This window comes from Solea senegalensis, linkage group LG2, assembly GCF_019176455.1.
Source record: "Solea senegalensis isolate Sse05_10M linkage group LG2, IFAPA_SoseM_1, whole genome shotgun sequence".
Taxonomy (NCBI): Eukaryota; Metazoa; Chordata; class Actinopteri; order Pleuronectiformes; family Soleidae; genus Solea; species Solea senegalensis.
The window spans coordinates 18,198,898-18,219,740 of record NC_058022.1 but is presented as its reverse complement, the minus strand read 5'-3'; the positions used below and the strand labels follow the sequence as shown (position 1 = coordinate 18,219,740).

The 20,843-nt window shown below is 38.9% G+C and overlaps 1 protein-coding gene across 3 annotated transcripts in view; it reads left to right on the top strand.

Annotated features, from left to right (window-relative positions):
* Positions 1-543: 543 nt before the first annotated feature.
* The window catches only part of znf385b (zinc finger protein 385B), a 42,104-nt gene continuing 21,804 nt past the window's right edge, over positions 544-20,843 (top strand). For all 3 annotated transcript variants that reach the window (XR_006359971.1, XM_044019663.1, XM_044019662.1), the window contains exons 1-4: positions 544-787; positions 19,443-19,580; positions 19,732-19,875; positions 20,376-20,465. Coding sequence is in view for 2 of the 3 variants with exons in the window: in XM_044019663.1 (XP_043875598.1) it covers positions 697-787; positions 19,443-19,580; positions 19,732-19,875; positions 20,376-20,465 (463 nt within the window). In the remaining variant the exon portion in view is untranslated. The remainder of the gene's footprint in view (positions 788-19,442; positions 19,581-19,731; positions 19,876-20,375; positions 20,466-20,843) is intronic.

The following is a 20,843-nucleotide window of genomic DNA, read 5'->3' as shown; positions in this document are numbered from 1 at the left end:
TCATGTCAGGACCAGTTGTCCTCCTGGAAACCAGGTCATTTTTATAGGTTCTTGTTAATGTTGGGATATAAATGTGGTTAGTTTGAAGTTAGGGTTATGGTTATGGTTATTGTCAACAGGTTATGGTTAAGGTAAGGAATAACCCTTTGGTTAGGCTGTCCAAATGAATGAAGGTCAATTGAAGAGTCCTTAAAAGGATAGCAGCACAAACCTGTGTGTGTGTGTGTGTGTCAGCCATTATTTACTGTTCTTAAATAGATTTTTGTCGGTTTTTGCCAACAACAACAAAACTGGAAGCAAATCAACCAGCACCTGCTGTTCTCTCGCGCACACGCGCGCACACACACGCACATAACTGTGATTCTTTTACTTTTATTGAAAGTAATTTAAGTCTCTCTCTCTCTCTCTCTCTCTCTCTCTCTCTCTCTCTCTCTCTCTCTCCCGTGTGTGTATGTGTGTGTAAGGTTTGAGTGTAGCGCATGCGCAGTCCCGCAGCTCGGCTCTGTGCGGCGCAGGGCGCGCGGCTCTCCGCTTCTCACACACACACACACACACACACAGAGTGACCGGACAGTGATGACCTGAGAGGTGGACGACGATCGATGATGATCGATGACTGATCAATCAAACTCCCACGCGGACTCACAGACAGACCAGAGACTCAGGCTCGCTCACAATATTGACTATTATTGATTAATGATTGGCAGCTGCGGAGTTCAGCGCATCAGAGCAGCAGCAGCGGGACTCTTTCTACTTTCTTCATCCATCCGTCTGTCCATCACCTCTGGTAAGTCACCTTCCTCCTGTTGTTTTCACTCCTCTTCCTCATACTTCTCTCTGTTTTGTGAGTCTTTGTTTGTAAAGATATGAAACAGAGTCCGTGAGCGTCTGTCTGTCTGCCTGTCTGTCTGTCCGTCCGCTGCTTTTTTATCCGGATCACTTTTCGAGCTGCCTCTGTCATCCAGGAAGAAAAGTCACTCTTTCATTTATAGACACCACATTGTAAATGATTATCTATACCTTGTTGTGTGTGTGTGTGAAATTACTACAGGTGTAGTCATTACAGGAATATCCTCCAAGTGTGATTTTCACAATAAGATATTCCTGTTTTAGCCCCATAACAGGGAAATGTATGATTCTAAACAGTAAAAACAGTCAATATAAAGGTAATAAATGATAAACGTGCATTTTCCACATCTAATGAATGAATGTACAATGTAGAAAAAATATTGAAACGGTATAAATACAGTATTTATTTATGAAAATGCTGCTGAATCACCGTAATAAACTAAATTTCTGTCTTCATTTGTCAAATACAGTATTGAAACTGCTAGATCTATATGACATAACTTATGTGACCTTAAAGCTGCACAGAAATGAGTGAAATACAGTAATTTACTATAAAATGATGCAGTAACACACTGTCAAAGTACGGTATCTTGAATGAGCCAGTCAGTGAATGTACTGTTTTATAGTTTATGGTGTTTTCTTGCTGTCAGTGAAAACACTTGAGGTGGGATTAAAACTGTTCGATGTAAGTTGTTTTAATTAGAGCTGATCAATCAATAATTTTCAAGTAGAAATAAGCATTTGAAATCTGACAAATCAGCTACTTCATCATTCTATTTTTAACTGTTGATCTTTTTTATTTAAATTTTTAGAAACAATTCATATCTTTAAGTTGTCATCCTTGCTTTAGATTTATGAGTTAATGTGTTGATGGTGTCTCATGGTAATGCTCCAGCTGTGTTAAATCTAACCACACTACAGGTTTTAGGCCTGACTTAAGTTATGTCACAATATTTGTCAGAAAAACCTACTTACATGTTTTACACAAATCATTTATCCCTGTTTAAACTTGATTTAGTGATTTTCTCTGTTATATATCGACATAACGGAAAGTCAAATTACTTAATTCAAGTTGATGTAGTTACTTGAAATTAATGTATTAAAAGTTCATATCCAGTAAAATGTATAATATACTGTACTGTATATTATAGTCAGATTGAAGTTTTCAGATTATAAATACCTATAAAAATACTAAAACATGAGCAAAAGTCTAGCATATTATTATTGTTTTTATTATTAGTATTATTACCCATTACCAATATTATAAGCTAAATATCCTTTTTATTAAAAGAAAATCTATAGATTTTTCTGAAATCTGGCAGGTGTAAGTGTTATATCATGGTATTATGTCCAGTGTTTTGTAGCAGTGCTTGTGCAGCATTTCTGTGCTTGTCACTGCGGAGCTAGACATTTTACTGGTGTATATATACAATTTTATATATATGTTTATATATATATACTGTATGTTTGTGTAGATAAATCTATGCCAATGTATCCTACATTTTAAGCTGATTCAGTAGTGGAAATAAGTCCTGTTCTCAGGTACAAATATGAGGCGTTTCACCTCAAGATACTTTGTTATAATTGTTGTAAATTAAAAGTATATAAAATAGTGGCCCTTTTCATACTAAATATATTTTCACATTTACAATCACTCATTTATCCAAACAATTTATTCAAGGCACATTCTCTCAGTCTTGAAGAAGTTGAAGAAGACATAATCGATGAGCATTTTCCTTCATCAGGAAACTCCAAACACAACAGTTGTGCTGTGATTGTCTTGTGGCCAGGTAATGGTGCTAGTAATGAGGTCTTGTCGTAGTGTTGATTGTTACTGCCTCATTGATTAATTCACATCAAAACAAACGAGATATGTATAATACGGGGCTGAAATACAGACAGGCAGACAGTGTAATCTTGTCTGTGCATTTATCATGCTTCATTGTTGTCAGATAATCCACTACAAAGCCTACACACACACACACACACACACACACACACACACGCACACACAGTTTGCCGTAGCTATTCTTGTTAGGACACCACATTGACTTCCATTACCACTTCCTTTCATTTGGACAGTCTTAAATAAGCCTTATTTCTATCCTACCCTTAACTGTAACCAGTTAATGCCTAACCTTTACTTAACTACAATACAAATCTTAGCCTGAAACGTAACCAATTCCTCAGAAATGATTATTATTAGGACCAGGATTTGGCCTCTATGAGGACTACTGGTCCTGACAAAGTCATTGTTTTTGTCAGAAAATGTCCTATAGTAACAATTTGTGCTCTCTCTCTCTTTCTCTGTCTCTCTTACTCTCTCACACACACGCCACACACACACACACACACCAGTGTGAATCATCTAGCACTCTTTCTTTCTGAGATGTTCTGTTTCACATAGGTGACATAATGACAAGCTCTATGTGTGTTTTCGCATTTCCTTTCCTTTCCTTTCCTTTTCCTTTCCAATTTCCCCCCAAAATACACCCTCTTTTCTACTTTATTTGCTTTTTTAAATTCATAAAATAAATAATCTCTTTCTCTACCTCTATTATTGCCTCTGTAGCTCTTTATTTCCTTCCTTCCTTCTTTCCTTTGTCCTGCTGGTCTTTGTTTGGGTGTTTGGATCTTAATTTAGTGTCTTGTGCGTCTTAAACACTAATCAACTTGACTAAAGCAGAAGAGGGAGGCGGACAAGGACACGCTCACACTTAGATTATTGTCAAATTGGAAGAAAGAACCTCATCAGATGGAGGTGACCTCTGTTGGTGCACACCTACCCACAGCTGGAACAAACTGACTTTCAGGTCGTTTTAACTGGGTGTTAGAGATGCTGTGTGTGGTGAAGGAGGCAGGTACATGCAGGTGTTTGCTCACGCTGCTACTGCGGTTACTGCTGACTATAGTGTTACAGCTACACAGCTCATAAATCAACAAAGGGACTTTAACCCATTTTTGTGTGAAGACTGAGGAGGGGCCACCGAGATACAAACCCGCTGTTTAACGCATGTTAACCAAGTCAAGTTACCTTTTATTTTTTTTTTTACCTGTAGGTAGATTTGTTTTGAAGTTTTATCCTCTGACATCTGGCATCCACCACAGACATGACAACCGTAGTAACATGTGAAAAACCTACAGGTCAACATTATTAAACAGCTGTTGGATGTAAGAATATATTGACCTGCTGTTTGACAGTTTTAACCTGCTGTTCAACTGTACCGCTCTACTTCTGTTACACAGTATGTGATGATATTTACCAGTTGTTAGATTCTGCTAACTTGTTCTAAGAAGCTGGTGGATTTTATTAAAGACCTTTAGAGCAGACTAAACGGCCTATTGACTGACTTAAAGGACATTAGGACACACTAATGAAATGTCAATTGTTCTTCGTCTACACTAACAGCCTGTTAGTTTACACTGTCCAGTTTTACAGCAAAGATAGATGTGTCCCACTGTAATTCTCTCCTGTTCTCCTCCACGCAAATCAATTCTACCTATTTATAGAGCATGATACACTGTGTATGTGTGTGTGTATGTGGGTGTGGGTGTGCCAGGACTCCAGCAGTGGGCAGATTGAGAAGCAGCATGTTGTTACGTCAGGACAGATTAGTTTGGAGACCTACTGAGAGGAAACGCACACAACCGCTTGCGCACGCACGCACACACGCACACACACACGCACACACACACACACACACACACACACAGACACACACACACATACTCAAACACATATTTCATTGCTATCATAGTGAGGACACTCTTGGACATAATGCTTTCCCTAGCCCCTTACCCTAAGCTTGACCATACAACCAAATTCTTAACCCTTAATGTACACCTAATTCTAACCGTAAATCTCATACTGTACAGTATATCCAGCCCGTATAATAATTAAGAATTACAAGTAATTAAGAAACAGTGGTTTGTGCTGTGTGTGTGTGTCAGCAGTCATGTGCCGTAAGCTCATCATAACAACTTTATCACTACTCTTTTTTTATCGCACTAAGGCTTTTAACTGTGACAAAGCTAAGGGAGCACATTACCCCAGTTTTAGCTTCCCTTCACTGGCTGCCAGTTGATTTTGGAATTCAGTTTAAGATTTTAGTTTTAACTTTTAGAGCTTTGCACGGCCAAGCCCCACCTTATATTTCCCATCTCCTTTTACCGTATACTCGCCAGCACGCTCCTCGAGGTCATTAGATCAAACTCTTGATGACCCTGAGAATGTTCTTACCAGGCAGCAGCCCCTCGGTCATGGAACACACTCCCCTATGCCCCTGCGCTGTATGGACTCTGTTGATTATTTTAAGAAGGAGTTGAAAACTTGTCTTTTTGTGATGATTTGTGTATGACAACTGTGTGTAGTATGTGTTCTTATTTTTCCTTGCTTATGATTGTACAGCACTGTTATTTTCATCTGTGAAACGTTACAGTGGCCCTCTCTCCTGCTGGTGTTTTGGGATTTGTGTGTTTTCGTTTTTGCATCGTTTTGTTTTTGCGGCGTGTTTCTGTTGATGCATGTGTTTCGGCTTTCTGCAGATCATTTTTCTTTTGCAGCGTGTTTCTTGCATTGCATTTGTTTTTGGTTTCATTTGTGCTTTTGAATCTGCAGCGTTTGTGAATATGCAGCTCGTTTCTCCTTCTGCATGGGTTTTGTAAAAAAGTCTTATATAAATAAACTTTACTTACTTTTAAAAAAGGCATGATGTGAATATTACATAAATATTACATCAATACTCCTGTGCAGGGAGTGCAGTGTTTTTCCTCAGTGTGCTCATGTCATACTTACATAGGCAACTCAGAGGGAATTGTTTTCAATGTTAATGGAAAATGCACTTATTCACATTCTTATGGCAGAATAATACCAAGAATCACTAAAAGTGTTTGTCATTTTATTTCCATAACGAGGTTTAAAGACAACACATTTCTATTCATCTGACCCATATTGTGACAATCATTGATATTGACTAGTTAAGCATATACTATTGTCCAACCCCACGTCATAACACCGGTAGTTTCTACCTTAATTGGGCACATTCGGGTGTGCGTGGCTGTCTGCTGCACATCTGTTCACTCCACCTCCACCCACAGTGACCCCTCACCTCGCAGACCGTAGAATCTAAATGTGTAGGAAGCACCGATGTTCACTTTGGTTTCTGACACTTCATACATACCACTTGTGTTAGCAATCGTGAAAAACATCTGTACTTTCCCCTCAGAGATATTTTTGTCTATTATTGCAGAGAATCACAGTGTGTGTGGATTACAGGCTGTGTGTGTGTGTGTGTGTGTGTGTGTGTGTGTGTGCGTGTGCTTCACCAGCACAAGGTGCAGTCGTCAGTACACAGCAGTAACAGCGAGCCACCCCTCATTACTCCCATTCTGTCTGCTGTGATTTATGGAGCTACCTATGTGTGTGTGCGTGTGATGTCTGCACCTACTCCTTGCGTTTTCAGGAAGTTTTAATTAATTTCCCATCATGTGACAAGGTGGAAATGATGATTGTAATGAAATGTGATTGGGTGATTATCGAAAACACAATTGGTGGAGAGAAAGAGAGGAGAACAGAGGGATGGGGGTGGGGGGGTGGATTGAAGAAAGTGTGTAGTAAAAGGACAGAGTGTGCGATGGAAAAGTGGACTATGAGTGTGTGAAAGACAAAGTGTGTGTAAATAGGGCAGCAGTGATGAAGTGTTTCCGTACGATTCACGTCTCTGAGGTATTGTACACACACACTGAGGTTGTGAAGGTCGCACTGACACACATACACACAATTACACACTGTCATCACTTGGGAGGCTACAGGAAGTAGGAGATGAACCAGTGAGGCTGCAGAAAGTCGGACGATAATGTCCCTCGACATCTACATGTCTATGTTTTATTTACTTTTAAAATTAACAAAACTATTTCAGTTGAGATTTAGGTTAAAGACTAATTTAACCACTGTGCTTCCTTCATCTTTGTCAAGAACTGTGTGAGTGTCTAAAAATAGCCATGAAAAATGTAATAATGCTGTGTTTACTGCAAGTGGATACTATAGTGCAAGATCAGATATTTTGGTTGAAAAGTATATGTTGTCTGTGGACATTTTAAGGTCCAGTGTGTTTCGTAAAAGTTTGTATTAAGGTGTCCGATGAGAAAAACAGCTTGAGTATCAAATGGATTTGTTGAAGCACTGTTTATTTCTTTGCAAATAGAAAATCAAGATGAACTACACCTCAGAGGCAGATCAAGATGGCTCTGAGGCACAGAGAAAATTACATAGTTTATATAGCTCTTTGTCACGTCATTAGCTTATCTTGTGCAGCATACAAAGAGGAGCTTCTGGAAGCAGAAATGTGGCCCTGGGCCTTGGAAAGTTAAGATTCTCAAACAGAGACCAAATCAGTTTTGTATGAATGTTTAAACCAAGCTATGCAAGCATATATGGTCAGGAATACGTGTTATTTCTTACATGACACAGCATATATGAAATAGCGACCTCTAATGGTGAGATTTCACACACTCTTCTCTTTCCTACCTGTGCCAGGTGACTTTGGTGGCCTTCACTTATCAGAATAAGTCCTTTCAGTTGAAACTATAGGCAGCAAAATGGTGTCCTCTGTAAAGGTACACTCAGGCTACAAAAATCTAATGATTTTGACTTTAAAGTGAATATACACTTACTGTATACAAACATACCTATGTATATTGCACATTGGCCAAAAAAATATGCCCTTTCTGGGTTTTTTTAAACACAGAAAGTCCTCAGTCCACACTGAATCTAATAAAGTAGTAGTAGTTTAACACCTAAATCTCTGCTCCTCCGTCATCCTTCGGCCTGTGTTCATCACAACTAACAATTTTTGGGTCTGAAAAAAGAACACAATGTGTGCACAAAAGGCCAGAGACATAAATAAAAGGATTTGCTGTCAGATGTGGCTCAGCTTTGTGTTGATATGACTCAGACGTTTCATCAGAAAGACACCTTCTGTGCACCGGCAGGAAAAACAAACAAATGTCAAACTCAAAGTCACACAAATACAGAATGTTTTATTGAAACTAAGACACAACTTTGCCCACTATACCGTACATCCTCCTGTCCTCTGTGGTGTCCCACTGTCAGCTTTAGGTTGGAGTCCAAAAGACAATTAGGGAGTAAAAACTAATCACTGTGTCCACCTGCCTTTCAAGGTGTGTATTTCTGTGCCTTTGTCTCGTGTTTCTTCTTCCATTAGTTGAGTGGGGCGACTGTTAAATGTTTGATGAGTCAGCATGTTGAGAAGGAAGTGATGTCATAGTGGTCTCGTCTTTCGGGCCAGGTTAATATTTTCTGGACACAGCCTCAAGACCTTATCCTCCACTGTGAACACTGTTGAGATGTTGCATGTGCTGATGCTAAGGAGGCATTATACTGTGTTTACCACCTTCCCTTCTCCATTAACCTGAGGTGGATAGAAATATTATTAGATTTGCATTTTTGTAGATATTTGGTTCTGGATGAAATATAGTAGTTAAGTTGAGGTGTCTCAAAGTGAATGCAGACACTGAGGGAGAGACGGAGTCTGACCGGCCGTTGTCCGGATATTGCAGATGGATTTTTATTACATTTTAGGGATTTTTGTGGACTTCAGGAGGATTTGGGTTGTCGTGTGTACCTGAAACCAAATCACTGTACCCTCTGCACTCGCTATATTAGAAACACCTGTACACCTTGTTCATGCGTAAGTCATTTTTCATGGCAGACATTTTAACATGCAGTAAAAGCACAAGTATAAATCGTAAAGATAGCATAGCTGAATTCAATTTGCACCAAATCACCAAGCAGAAGTCAGTGCAAATAGATTTAAATTTTCAGTGTGTAAAATTCAGGTGAAATTGTTTTCATTTGGCAGAAATTGAAGATAAAACATGTATGCCCCTGAATGACTCTTTTATATTTATGTAGGGATCCAGTTCAGCTCTATATGGAGACCACCATGTTCTTAAAATAGCCCACAATGGACAAATTGAACGTCTTTTGAGGTTTGACACTAACTGAATACTGCATAGGTTCTCCAAAATACTGGGTGAGGTGAGGGATATTCAGCTGCAACTTCACCCATAAGTGTTGCTAAATTGTACACACTGTACCTTAAATGAACAAAACAATGGACCAGAATGTGACGGAATTGTTTATTTTAACATATTTGGCACTTTCCACAATACAGTTCCAGCACAGCATGGCTCAACTCTACATGGTTTGGTTCGTTTTCACAAACTTGTGACTTGTGTGCTGAATCATTCGACTCAGTTAATTCAAAAGATGTGAACACAGAATCGTTCAGTCATTAAATACACCAGACTCTGGTTAAATATTGAGATTTTATGCATTTCCTTGCTAAATGTTTGAGATTAATGCATGTCTTCTAAGTCTTTTTATCTGATCTACAGTTCTGCATTCTTCGGTTTGACGTCGCGCTCATCACTCTTCCAGTGACGACACTCTCTGTCAATCAGCAGCCGACGCTGACGTCACATTTAGTGTTAACTCAGCTCGCTTGGAACGTTGAGATACCAGGTACTATCGCTAATGGAAAAGCAAAAAAACGCGCTGGAATTCTGTAGTGGAAAAAGCGTGGAAAAGTGAACTCACTGCCATGAATTGAGACTGTTCTTGAGAGCAAAGGGTGGAAGTGGTAATAGGTGCCAATAAATTGCTTGATGATTTTTTTTCTAAATGGAGTGGCAATTACTGTTTTTATGAGATCAGTCCATTTGAAAGCTTCCATTTATGCCACATTCACAACAGTGTATATGGCATGAGTAGCTTCTCAAAGCGCCAAGACGATTTGTGAAGTTTGCGCGGATGTTGATTTGCATTGAGCACTTAATTTGGATGTGAAAATGTTTTTTTGGATGGAGACAAAGTGCTGCACGCAGTTCAAGTTAAGTTCATTTTATGGATTTGGCACAAGCCATTTCTCCCGAGGATGTGATCTGTAATTATATGGTGTATTACCACATGGTGATGCTCCTCGTTTCACATAGGTTTGTTGGCTTACATAAAAAAACATGTATCTTATACTGTCTATGTTTGTTTGCCTTTATAGAGTCACTGGCATGTCAGAGGTCAGAGACTTCAGTGGGAGGGGGATGAAGTCAGTTGACTGTCAGTCGATTTTCAGAAGAATGCGAGTGGTAAATTCTGTTATGCTAACTGAACACACAGTCCCCATAATGTGACTGTGTAAACAGATTTAGTTTCCCACAACATGAGTAAAGTCTGGAACACACACACACACACTCACACACTCACACACACACTTATCATTGGATTATAATCGCAATCCCACAATCCCCCTCTGGATCAACCAATCATGTCCCATTAAATCCTGCACAGCCTGCTGGGTAACCTAGATGTGGTGTGGTGTATGCATGTTTGTGATTCCATCTTAAAATTCTCCCTCTCTCTCTCTCTCTTTCTGTGTGTATTTGTGTGTTAATCCCAGATGAAAGAGATGAACATCTGGTTTATCTCAGTGACTCTGAAGCTTCCTGTTCATACTGTAAACAGAATCAGGTGCAAACACTGATCGTACATTTATTTTTCCATAGTGAGGTGCCTGCTGCTGCAAGGCATACTAGTCAGAACCCTAGGGTTCTCACTAGATTGCATTGCAGAGCAAGCATCTATTGATATTCCACTTGCGTTTATTCCGCTTATTATTCTCGTTCTTTGAATGAAATCTTTGTGCCGGGCAGCTCTTCATGTCATCAGAATCTGAACTCTCCTTTTGAAGCCTGATGTTCACAGACATCATGCACCTGCAACCAAGTGATACCAGCTGTCAATCACACTGGTGTCCACTCCTATCTGCTATTTTCCTCTAAATGGGAACGTAATTTACAAAACTGACATCATGCACTATTGAAGATGTCCTGAAGCTAGTGATTGAGACCATTAATCTCAATCACTGATTCTATAAATCAAATGAGAAGCCTCATTTTACCTAGTCTCTTACTTCATTGTTGGCCTCAACCAGGAAACTGTAAGGCTACATTTACTTTTTTCTATATGGTCTATGACAAGGACTTATGGTGATTATTATTTTTTTTGGCCTCCATCTGATTCCAATATTGCTACATTGACATTAATGGTTGTGCACAGTGGAACAAAAATGCACATTGAGAAATTTAAAGCTACGTGACATACTGTACGTAGCTTCCATACCAGTCTGGCTCTGTCCAAAGTTAAAAATTCCACAGACAGTCACATTTATAGCAGGATTGTGTCTTGGTTGGGTGCAGAAACTTCCTCAAGTCTCCACTAATTACATGGCAACTTCACATTATGAAAATACTCCCAAGACATAGCAGTAAAACCTCTAAAAAAAACCCCACATGTTGGTGTTTAAACTCTGTGCAGATTAAAAAGGAAAGGAGATAAAACTGTTAATTAGTGGAACCTCAGAAGTGCTCTTAGGTAGAATTTATAGTTTGTTTCCAGTCTTCATGTTACAGTACAGGCTAAATAAATCTCCTGGCTGTTGTTTCCTATTAACTGCACAGACAGCTTCTCATCTTAATGCTTAATAAGAAAGCAAAAAAGAGGATTTCCTAAAAAGTGTAAGTGCACATTTGGTAGCGGTAGATGCAAAGAAAGCTCAGCACTATATTCACAACAAAGTAAAATCAACAATAGAGGTTTTAAGAGCAACCTCTGCTGCTGCTGATTTTTCCTCCTTGATCTCAGCAATAACAAACCACAGTGTGCAAGGCTGAACTCTATATCCTTTATAACGCTGATAAAACTCTTCCTTTCAACCTGAACTTACCATTGAAGCAACAGAGAAGCTATCACAGCTGTATGCATCATTTTGGAAAGGCATTCATTTGTTGACGGTAAAAGATACACACTCAGTAAAACCCCTGCAGCAAACATACATTAAATATGTACATTTAATTCCACATAATATGCAGAACATCCACAGTTATCTTTAGGCTGTGTCTTGCACACGCAGCACGTTTAACATCTACCCACAAATCTCCAGTTGTGATCAAGGCAGGAGACTGAGCGCTCGAACAAAAAGCTTCAGCTTGTTCATGGCAGATTTTGAGGTCTGTCTAAGATCAGTGTCCTGTTGTAGAAACCAGCTGAAGGCATGACATTTAGCTTGAGCTGCAGCAAATATTAATTGATTACTAAACACACCATCATCAAGTCATTGGTTTGAATCTGTTTTTCACAAGTTCTTTATGTTCTTTCAGCTGCTTAAAGGGCAGTTTCACCATTTTTTCCTGAAGGAAGTGACTTTGACATTGACTTTGTTGTCTTTTTTTTTTTCAATCTCAAATTCCTCTGTTGTTGTGGGAATGAGATATCTATCTCAAATCCACTGTCTGATGATCAAATAACATGTTTATCTCTGGAAATTGGTACAAAAAACGTTTACTTTTTTGGGTATACCTTCTTTAAATGTTAATAAGTTATGTTTCTTTGCTTCATATAACAAAGAAACTGGAAAAACTGCGTAAGAAATTTTTTTTCACAATTTCCTTACTGAACAAACAACAAACAATTAAATGACAGAATAATAGTCAGCTGCAGCCCTATTTCCCACATGAATTGATTAAAGCACTGGCTGCCACATGTTCTTAAAGCAGAATAGTTACACTTTTACAGTTAGCAAATGTGGCTGCCAATGATTGAATTCTGTTTTTAGTGCATTAACAAAAAATTGGTTCATTTTAATTTGTGTTTGCTGCAGCAGTTGTATTTACTTAATTTTACAAAATCACATTGTAGTACAGTAGTAGCTTAGTAATAACACTGGTAAAGTGTGTGTGTTTATGTCTGTGTGTGTGGGACATAAAGGCAAACGGATTTCACTGTAAATATGATAATTGTCGATTTTGATTTGCAAACGATTTTGATTTGCAAAGAATGACATTGATGGCAGCGCATAGTAAGTGTCATTACTTAAATGTTATATGGTATTACTTTAATATTGCACCACACTAATACCAAGCTGGAAATTACATGGAAATTAAAAGATTAGATTATATTAAACCTTATTGTCATTGAAAAGTACAGAACTTATAATGTACGTATAAAGTACAATGAAATTTGAAAGTTTGGCATCCTACCTGAAGTGCAAGTCACAGCATTATAAATAAATTATAAATAAATAAATAGTGCATGTTAATGAGGAGTAGAAAAGTTGAAATATATAAATATGTATATATACACAATTCACACATACACACACGTGGTGGTATTTATAAATGAAGTACACAGTGATAGCATGAATACCATAATGTATCACAAATGATTGCTCATATTGTTAGTGTATTGCAGTGTAATTGTTCCAGGACTGGCCAGATTGCAGTATAAAGCTCTAAATCTCTGTGTGTTCAGTGTCAGTGGACAGACAGTGAGGTGGTTCATTGGTCTCACATCCCCTCACGTCTTCACCTTTGTTTGCTGTATCACTAGAACAATTTGGGCCCAGATTCCGCGTCGTCAGAGCAAAAGTGGAGTTTCACCTAGAACAGAGAGTGTCACGTCCTGATGGAGCAGAGCATTTATTTAAAGACAGAAGTCACCGTGTCCTGAAGTGAAGGTGAGACAGACAGAAGAACCTCATCGTGACGACGGCCTGCTGCGCTACGCAAATAGGACATGATGGCAGTTGTACTCACGAGAGGATTAGCATTTGCATAAACACATTCTGCATCAGTTTCTGAGCCTGATCCAAATTAAAATGAAATACCCTTGTTTCTGTTCACACTAACTGGCACGGCCTGTATTTAGTCATTAGTAAACACTCAGTGGAGTCCATACCCTCCATCTTACATTTGTTGTTTCTTACAATCTCAATTTAAAAGAAAGTAATTTGATAATCTGCACCAAATCAGATAAAGATTTCCACACAGCAAATGCTGTCTGTTTTATTCTTCTTCTTTAAGATGCAGCCTTGGCTTTTACTGTATCCACAATAGAATCTTTTCAAAACTCACTCACCGACAAGAAAACAAATAATGAAATCACAATTGTAGTGTTTTTGGATGCATTTTATTTAAAGTAATCATTATCAGATAATGAGGTCAGATTATTATATTGTGTTTCCTGTATCATTTAATGTGAAAGCCTCCATGTATCTGTTTTCAATGAAGTAATTGACACTTTGGTCAAATAATACATTTCATTAGGCACTCAATAAATTAACAATAAAAGTCTGTGTCTAAAATGCTAGGTTTAAAAAAACACTAGATTAAAATATTACCTAAAATGACAGCTATCTGAGTTCAGCAGCCTGATCGCTGAAGGAATAAAGGAAGTGATTTGTTTTGCATTGTACCTGCGACCACAAGGTGTCACCTCAAACTCATCAGCTAGAAGGTGCTGGGATGTTGGCTGACAATGGAGGTGGCCTTGGGAGAGACAAGAGAAAAAAAAATGACTCCAATGATCTTGCAGCAGGTCTTCACAATGTTAAGAGAACCAGCAAATAGAAGAGGAGGTTAAAAGACTCCCAATAAAAGACTCCCAATAAAACAGTAAAAATTGGTTGCGAACATTAAAAGAGTTCAGCTTCCTCAGCAGGTATTCTCTGCTGGCTTAAATCAAATTGAAGCTTGCAGTCAAATACGTTACCAAGGATTTAGAGCAAGACCCCAACAGTATATTGCACAGGCTGATATATGGGCCAATATCAACTTTAACACCAGCTGATAAATTATAACACTGCCTGTTGTTGCTAATGTAACTTTGAGCCTCCAGCCAGCAGCACAGACGGTTTGCAGCGAAACTCACTACTTTATTTTCAAGTTCACATCTTTCATTTCAGTTTTTCAAAGTTATCAGTTGAGGCGCAGCTCCTTCTATAGACACGTAGGCTTTATTTTGCTTGTGTAAATACCTTAAATATACCACCTCATTCTAAAATGGTGCCCTCTCCATTTCAGTGAATGTTCATGCACTCACTGGGCACATATGCTGCAGTTTTTTCTTTTCTTTTTTTTCTTTTCTTTTTTTGGCCCATATGGCATTAAAGTCGTGCTCCTGCTGAGATGGTTGTGTGTAGAGAGCTGGAGACACGCTGGCTGAGTGAGCTCCCCACACTGATATATGGCCATGGCCACTCCTCAACCTTAAAATGGTATATTCCAAATGAATGAAATCCAATATTTATTATGAAAATTATAAAATTAGTTTCAGAATATGTGCCAGTATGCTTTTGTACGCTTCATGTGGCCTCACAACAAAAACATGACAACAACCTAAATACACTGGGTGAGTGCAACCACTTTTGTAGTTTTGTTTCTCTGTTCTCTGTTGAGCGAGGATGTTTTGTCGGAGCATGCTGAGCTTTTGTAGGGCCAATATACCAATCACACAGACCACCCACGTCACTAATTCAGATTTTGTCTGCGTCATCATTCATTAGACAAATTACAGATAAAAAAACAAACACTCTTTTAACTGCTTTGTGCATCTGTTATTCCAGCTCAGCAAATTGTCTCTGAAGTGCTATTTAGGAGATTTATTTTGTAAACAAACTGTGATTATTATGTCCTGACTTCAGATTGGTGGGTAGGTCATTGGAGCGGAAGTTGCAAATCACAAAGGCTGCACTGTAATGATCCTATTTTTTTTAATTGTTCTATGTTCTATACCCATTAAAATGCAATGCAATGAGTGCATGTTGTAAACAGTTCATATATCAAAGTTCTCATTCTTGTATTAGAGTATAGAGATCTGTACTTATGCATTAGATATTTTCTCTAAATTGTTCTACCCTATAAACAAGACAAACAAGCTCCATAAATCCAGTGCTGTGTTTGGAGAGTCAGGCCAGACCTGCTCTAGTTTGGATTGTGAGGCGAGATGTTAAATTATTTGCTAAGATAAGCTCACACACAAACTGTGGAGATGCTCTGCCTGAGAAAACATCTGCAAAGTAAAACTAATTATAAACAGATATTGATGTACTCATTGGGGAAATGGTTTGTTACATGGTTACATTTTGGTAATGCTGGTACATGTAATGATTGCTTTGAGGGAACTTGAACCATTTTTTTTATATCAGTGTGCAACATCACAAGCTGGAGGTTTGAGTTTTCACCAGGATCTCAGATTCCTGCAGGGATAAACATACAAACATCAAACTGGATCTCATAGTTTGTTACAGCATGTTGGTCACTGCTCTCTTTGTGTGTGCGCGCGTGTGTGTGTGTGTGTGTGTGTGTGTGTGTGTGTCTTTGACCATTGTCATTACCAGCTATTGGCCTTAGGGTAAGAGACAGCCACTCTAAAACCTCTCTCTCTGTCTTGTCACATCTCCATTAGTTTCTTAGTTCTTGTCATCCCTTTAGGTTACAGAGCGTCTGAGTGTGTGTGTGTGTGTGTTTGTGTGTTGTACAGTCTCGCAGGCAAAAGAGACATACATTAGTGACCCCTCTCTCTCTCTCTCTTTCTCTCTCACTCTCTCTCTCTCTCTCTCTCTGTCGCCTTTTACAACAACAGAGACTGCAAGATTTCGACCAGTCCTCTGAACTCCTCGCCCGTGCACTTGCTGACATCAAAAACAGTGTCCGAGCAGGAAAACACAAGATAAAACAACAACACGCTCAAACCTTGAATCTCCGTGTTTAGTGATTTCTCATGTTGTCAGACAAGTTGATAGGTCAAAGAAAGCGTCACAGAACAAAGCATGGTAGTGAAAAGCTTCCATAGGGTCTATACTGACTCTAATAACTCACGCTGCATTCACGGAAATGCTGACATACATCTCAAGCATAAAAGATTTTAGATTATATTGTTATTGGTCGTACATTTTCTGACAGTGGTGAAAGTTTGTATTTTTCTACAGTTAAATTGATCTGATATGCTATAATGAAACTGAGGAATAAATTAATTCATTTATAAAATAAATAACTAAAGTAAATAAATAAAGTAATGGGTTTCCTTCAGTTAAGCTTTTATATTTTTCCTGACCATATTGTTTGTTTACTCAGCAGCAGGTGCACAAACAAAGCACGGTTGTTATAATATGAATATGTAAGTTATGAATAATGTAACATTTACAAGCGTACACAATCATAGTCTTGGCAAGAGAAAAGTTTAATATATCTGTAGGTCTGTACTATATTCCAGCAGCTAGTTTGTTTATCTTATCTCAGCATACATATTGCAAATAAATGGGGAAAAAAATCCAACCACAAATATTAGTTTTTAGGCTGTTTTTTGCACCTTAAATAATGAATCAATTTGTGAGTTTTAGAGGTGATGGTGCGTTGATTTTGTTCAATTTTGTTGTTTTTTTGCCACAAAAACAAAGGCAATTTTTTCATCAGTCTTTTGGAAAATAAATCAAAAAGCCACATCTCGCTGCAGGTTCTTGTGGTCAGAGTTTCTCTCTTCTTGGTTTTGTAGTCGCCCTCTACTGGAGAGTTGAACCCTCAGTCTGAGACTGAAAGAGAGATGAAAGACTGTTATTTTCCAGGCATTTGACTTTAAAGACGAGAAGGTGAGACCGAAACTCTCTTTTTAAAGAAGTAAGAATAAGAGCATTTATTTCTGCAGGTTGTTGTGCATCACAGAGCTGCTGCTTTCATCACAACGTTAGGAGTATATTTCTTCTCAGTCAGGAATCATATTGTTACTGTGTGTGTGTGTGTGTGTGTGTGTGTGCGTGTGTGTGCGTGAGTGAGTGAGTGTGTGAGATTATAACCCACAGCTGGCCTCTCTGATTACTGACTGCCTGGTCAGCTTGGATTAGACTCTTCTCTCTTAATACACACACACACACACACACACAAACATATTATAAAAGAAAAGATGCACACGTTTCATTTTTATTTCGTTTTAGTTCACTGACTTGTACTTTCTTACTCTATATATATATATATATATATATGTACTGTGTGTGCTTGTATGTGTGTTTTTTCCTTTGTGTTGTGTAATTCCTAGCTCAATAGAGCAGATATATTTAATCCTTTTCTCACTAAAGCTGATGTCAGCATCAGCTGGATCTCTTTCACGGTTTGTGTGTGTGTGCATGTGTAAACCTGTATTTGTTACCTCTTTAGTCCTCCTGGAGACCAAAACCAGGTCCAAATGAGGCTGTACCAGATTAGGGCTATTTGGGGTTGGGTTAATGTTAGGTTGTTCAAATGATCAGAAGTCAATGCAGACTCCTTTTTGTGCATTTTGTGGTTAATTCATCACAGTGGCAGATTAACCAGCTGTCTGCAGAACACAAAGTCAACCACTAACAACCGGCTGGGAGAGGGGGAGAGAGTTTGAGAGCAGAGTCTCTCAGTTCGCTTGGTGTAGTTCTATCCATATGAAGAAATACTACTGCCTACTCACACATTTTCCTCAGAGGCGTTGAAAGTTTGCCACTTAGCATGGTTAGTTCAGCTGGTGTATTGATTTCTTCTTCAGTGCAGTGCCTCATGGCCACCAGTGGCTGCTACTGTATACCATCATATGAAATAAAATAACTACCTTTAGATAATAGTGTCTTCTGTGCATCTCCTCAGTGGTGAATCATCTTAATGGCCTCCAAATACCTGTAGTGAGTTTATATATGGTACATACAGTGGTAGTGTATGCAGGTCTGGCAATAACACAAAGTGAATATGAATAAAAAGTGTGTTTTTTCATGTTTGTGTGTGTGTTCATGTGACTTGGCAATACAGACAACACAGCAGATGGACACAGTCATGGACTTACTCATTACGTCATCACTCTCACTGTACCGTCTAGGTGTGGGTCAAAATATTGATTAAGTGATATATCGTCATCCTTCCTCATGCAATAGAATAACCGATACACCAGGGCACAAATCTATATGATTGTCTTGCAATATATTGATTATTGCAGAATAGTTGTATTGCGATTTTATTATTATTATTATTATTATTTTGTATTGCATATCATGTCATGAGTGCTGTCACCTTTACATCAGCACTGTTGTATGTGGTAGTTCATCCTTGTTTTACACCTGCAGTGATTTGGCCTTTTTTTTTCCAGTGGCATTTGTTTGTGTAAATGTCTAGGAGACAATCTCTATCTCTATCTATGTTATTATTGTACTGTTTAGTCACATCATTGCTGCCAACACCCAAGTAAATCACAAAAGCTCTCTGAATGTTAAGAGTTTCTGACAGCATCGAAAACCAAAAGCAAACTCTGACTTTTGAGGATTGGAATAAAACTGTGTCTTTACTGAGGATATGCAAAAAACCAATACAATGTGAATCAGTCCAAACAACACAGACAGTACTCAGAATCAACAGGCAAAAAGACAGGGGATAGAAAAACACAACCATACGCTAGGGAACACTGCTGGAACTCTTCATATATGATGAGACAAAAAAAAAGGTGAGAGGGTGAGGATGTATACTGAATACTTGAAAACTAAGAATACATAGATGAAACATTGTGGAATCTGGGCCAGGTACTAGATATCAGAAATCAGAAAACAGAATAAAGTCCTAAATTTCATGGAAAAAACACTTTATGACCGGAATGATTTTACCTGAACAGATGCAATTACAGTGTCCAACTTGAGTGACCATCATTTACATGAATGTCTGTTTCTCTTCTTCCTCAGTGATGAAGACTCTTCTCAGCCCCTCTCAGCTCCTGGAGAGTGGGCAGATCTTTGCCTTGGGAGGCATGTGTCAGGAGATGATGGACACACCAACACCGAGAAGCATCAGTCTTTCTGCTGCACAGACTCCATCCCGAGGTGACCCTTACAGTACATGTTCCAGCACCAGTTCACTGTATTATCCGCTGTGATAGATCACCACACTGACTCGTCTTTATACTTATCTTCTTAATTCTGACTGGTGTAGTTTTGTCCCACAGTAAAACCCACCCTTGTTGTTTTGACCCAGGTCAAGGAGGGGCCTATTCCCTGTGTGAAGTATGTAACCTGCAGCTGACCTCTGATGCTCAGGCCCAACTGCACTACAACGGCCGGTCTCACCTCCGGAGAGTGAGGCAGTGTCAGGCTGGAGAGACAGGACAGCGTACAGCAGGTACAGTATGACCATAATGTCACATGAGGCTGAAGTACTATTAATTAAAAAAGCACTGTAATCTAATCTGAGACATGAGAAGATTTCAGTGATCAGGGCAACCTGCGGTCAAGTGGAAAGGGAACTTGGCTTGTAACCAAAAGGTCGCTGGTTCAAGTCCCCACCAGGCCGAAAGGGTTGGGGTACCCCTGAGCAAGGTACACAACCCCCATTGCTCCCTGGGCGCTACTCAATGGGGCAGCCCACTGCTCCTAATTCTAGGATGGGTCAAAATGCAGAGAATAATTTCCCCAAGGGGATTAATAAAGTATCTAAAAAAAAAAAATCAGGTTCAGATTTCAGTAAAAGGCTCATTCTAAGGCTACGGAAACATTTTTAAATGATTGTACACATTAAAAACATATGTATAGGTAGCATACTCTATTATAATGTAGTAGCATAAGTTTATTACTGTCACCTCTTTTCATGTATTTTAATGGGAATATCTTTGATTCCAACAGGAACTCAGTCCCGGACTCTTCCTCTCAGCTCTCAGTCTGTAGCACTAACTCCAACCCCAAGTCTTAATGCTCCAACAAGCAGAGCTGCAGGTAGGACCAGTGCTTTTACTCCTCCTCGTGAAGATGGTGACTGTTAAAAGTTGCGCTTGAGCACCTGACATGCACGTACATTATTTGTGAGAGGAAAGTGCTACAGCATCACAGAAATCGCATTGAAACCACAGGGACATTAAGAGCTAAAGAGGACATTCATTTGTCCAAATGTCTGTCTGCTTAGTGAGAGTTACTTTGGCTCATCCATCAGCAACAGCTGCTGCCCCCTGGAAGAGGTTAGAGTGTTCATGCATGTGCACCGGCATGTCTGTGTGCACTTGGTCTCAGATTGTAAAGGATAAATGCACACTTTGGTTTGCCTGAACAGCAGTCAGTCATTTTGTTGACCTGGCTCCATGTCGGCATAACATTCTT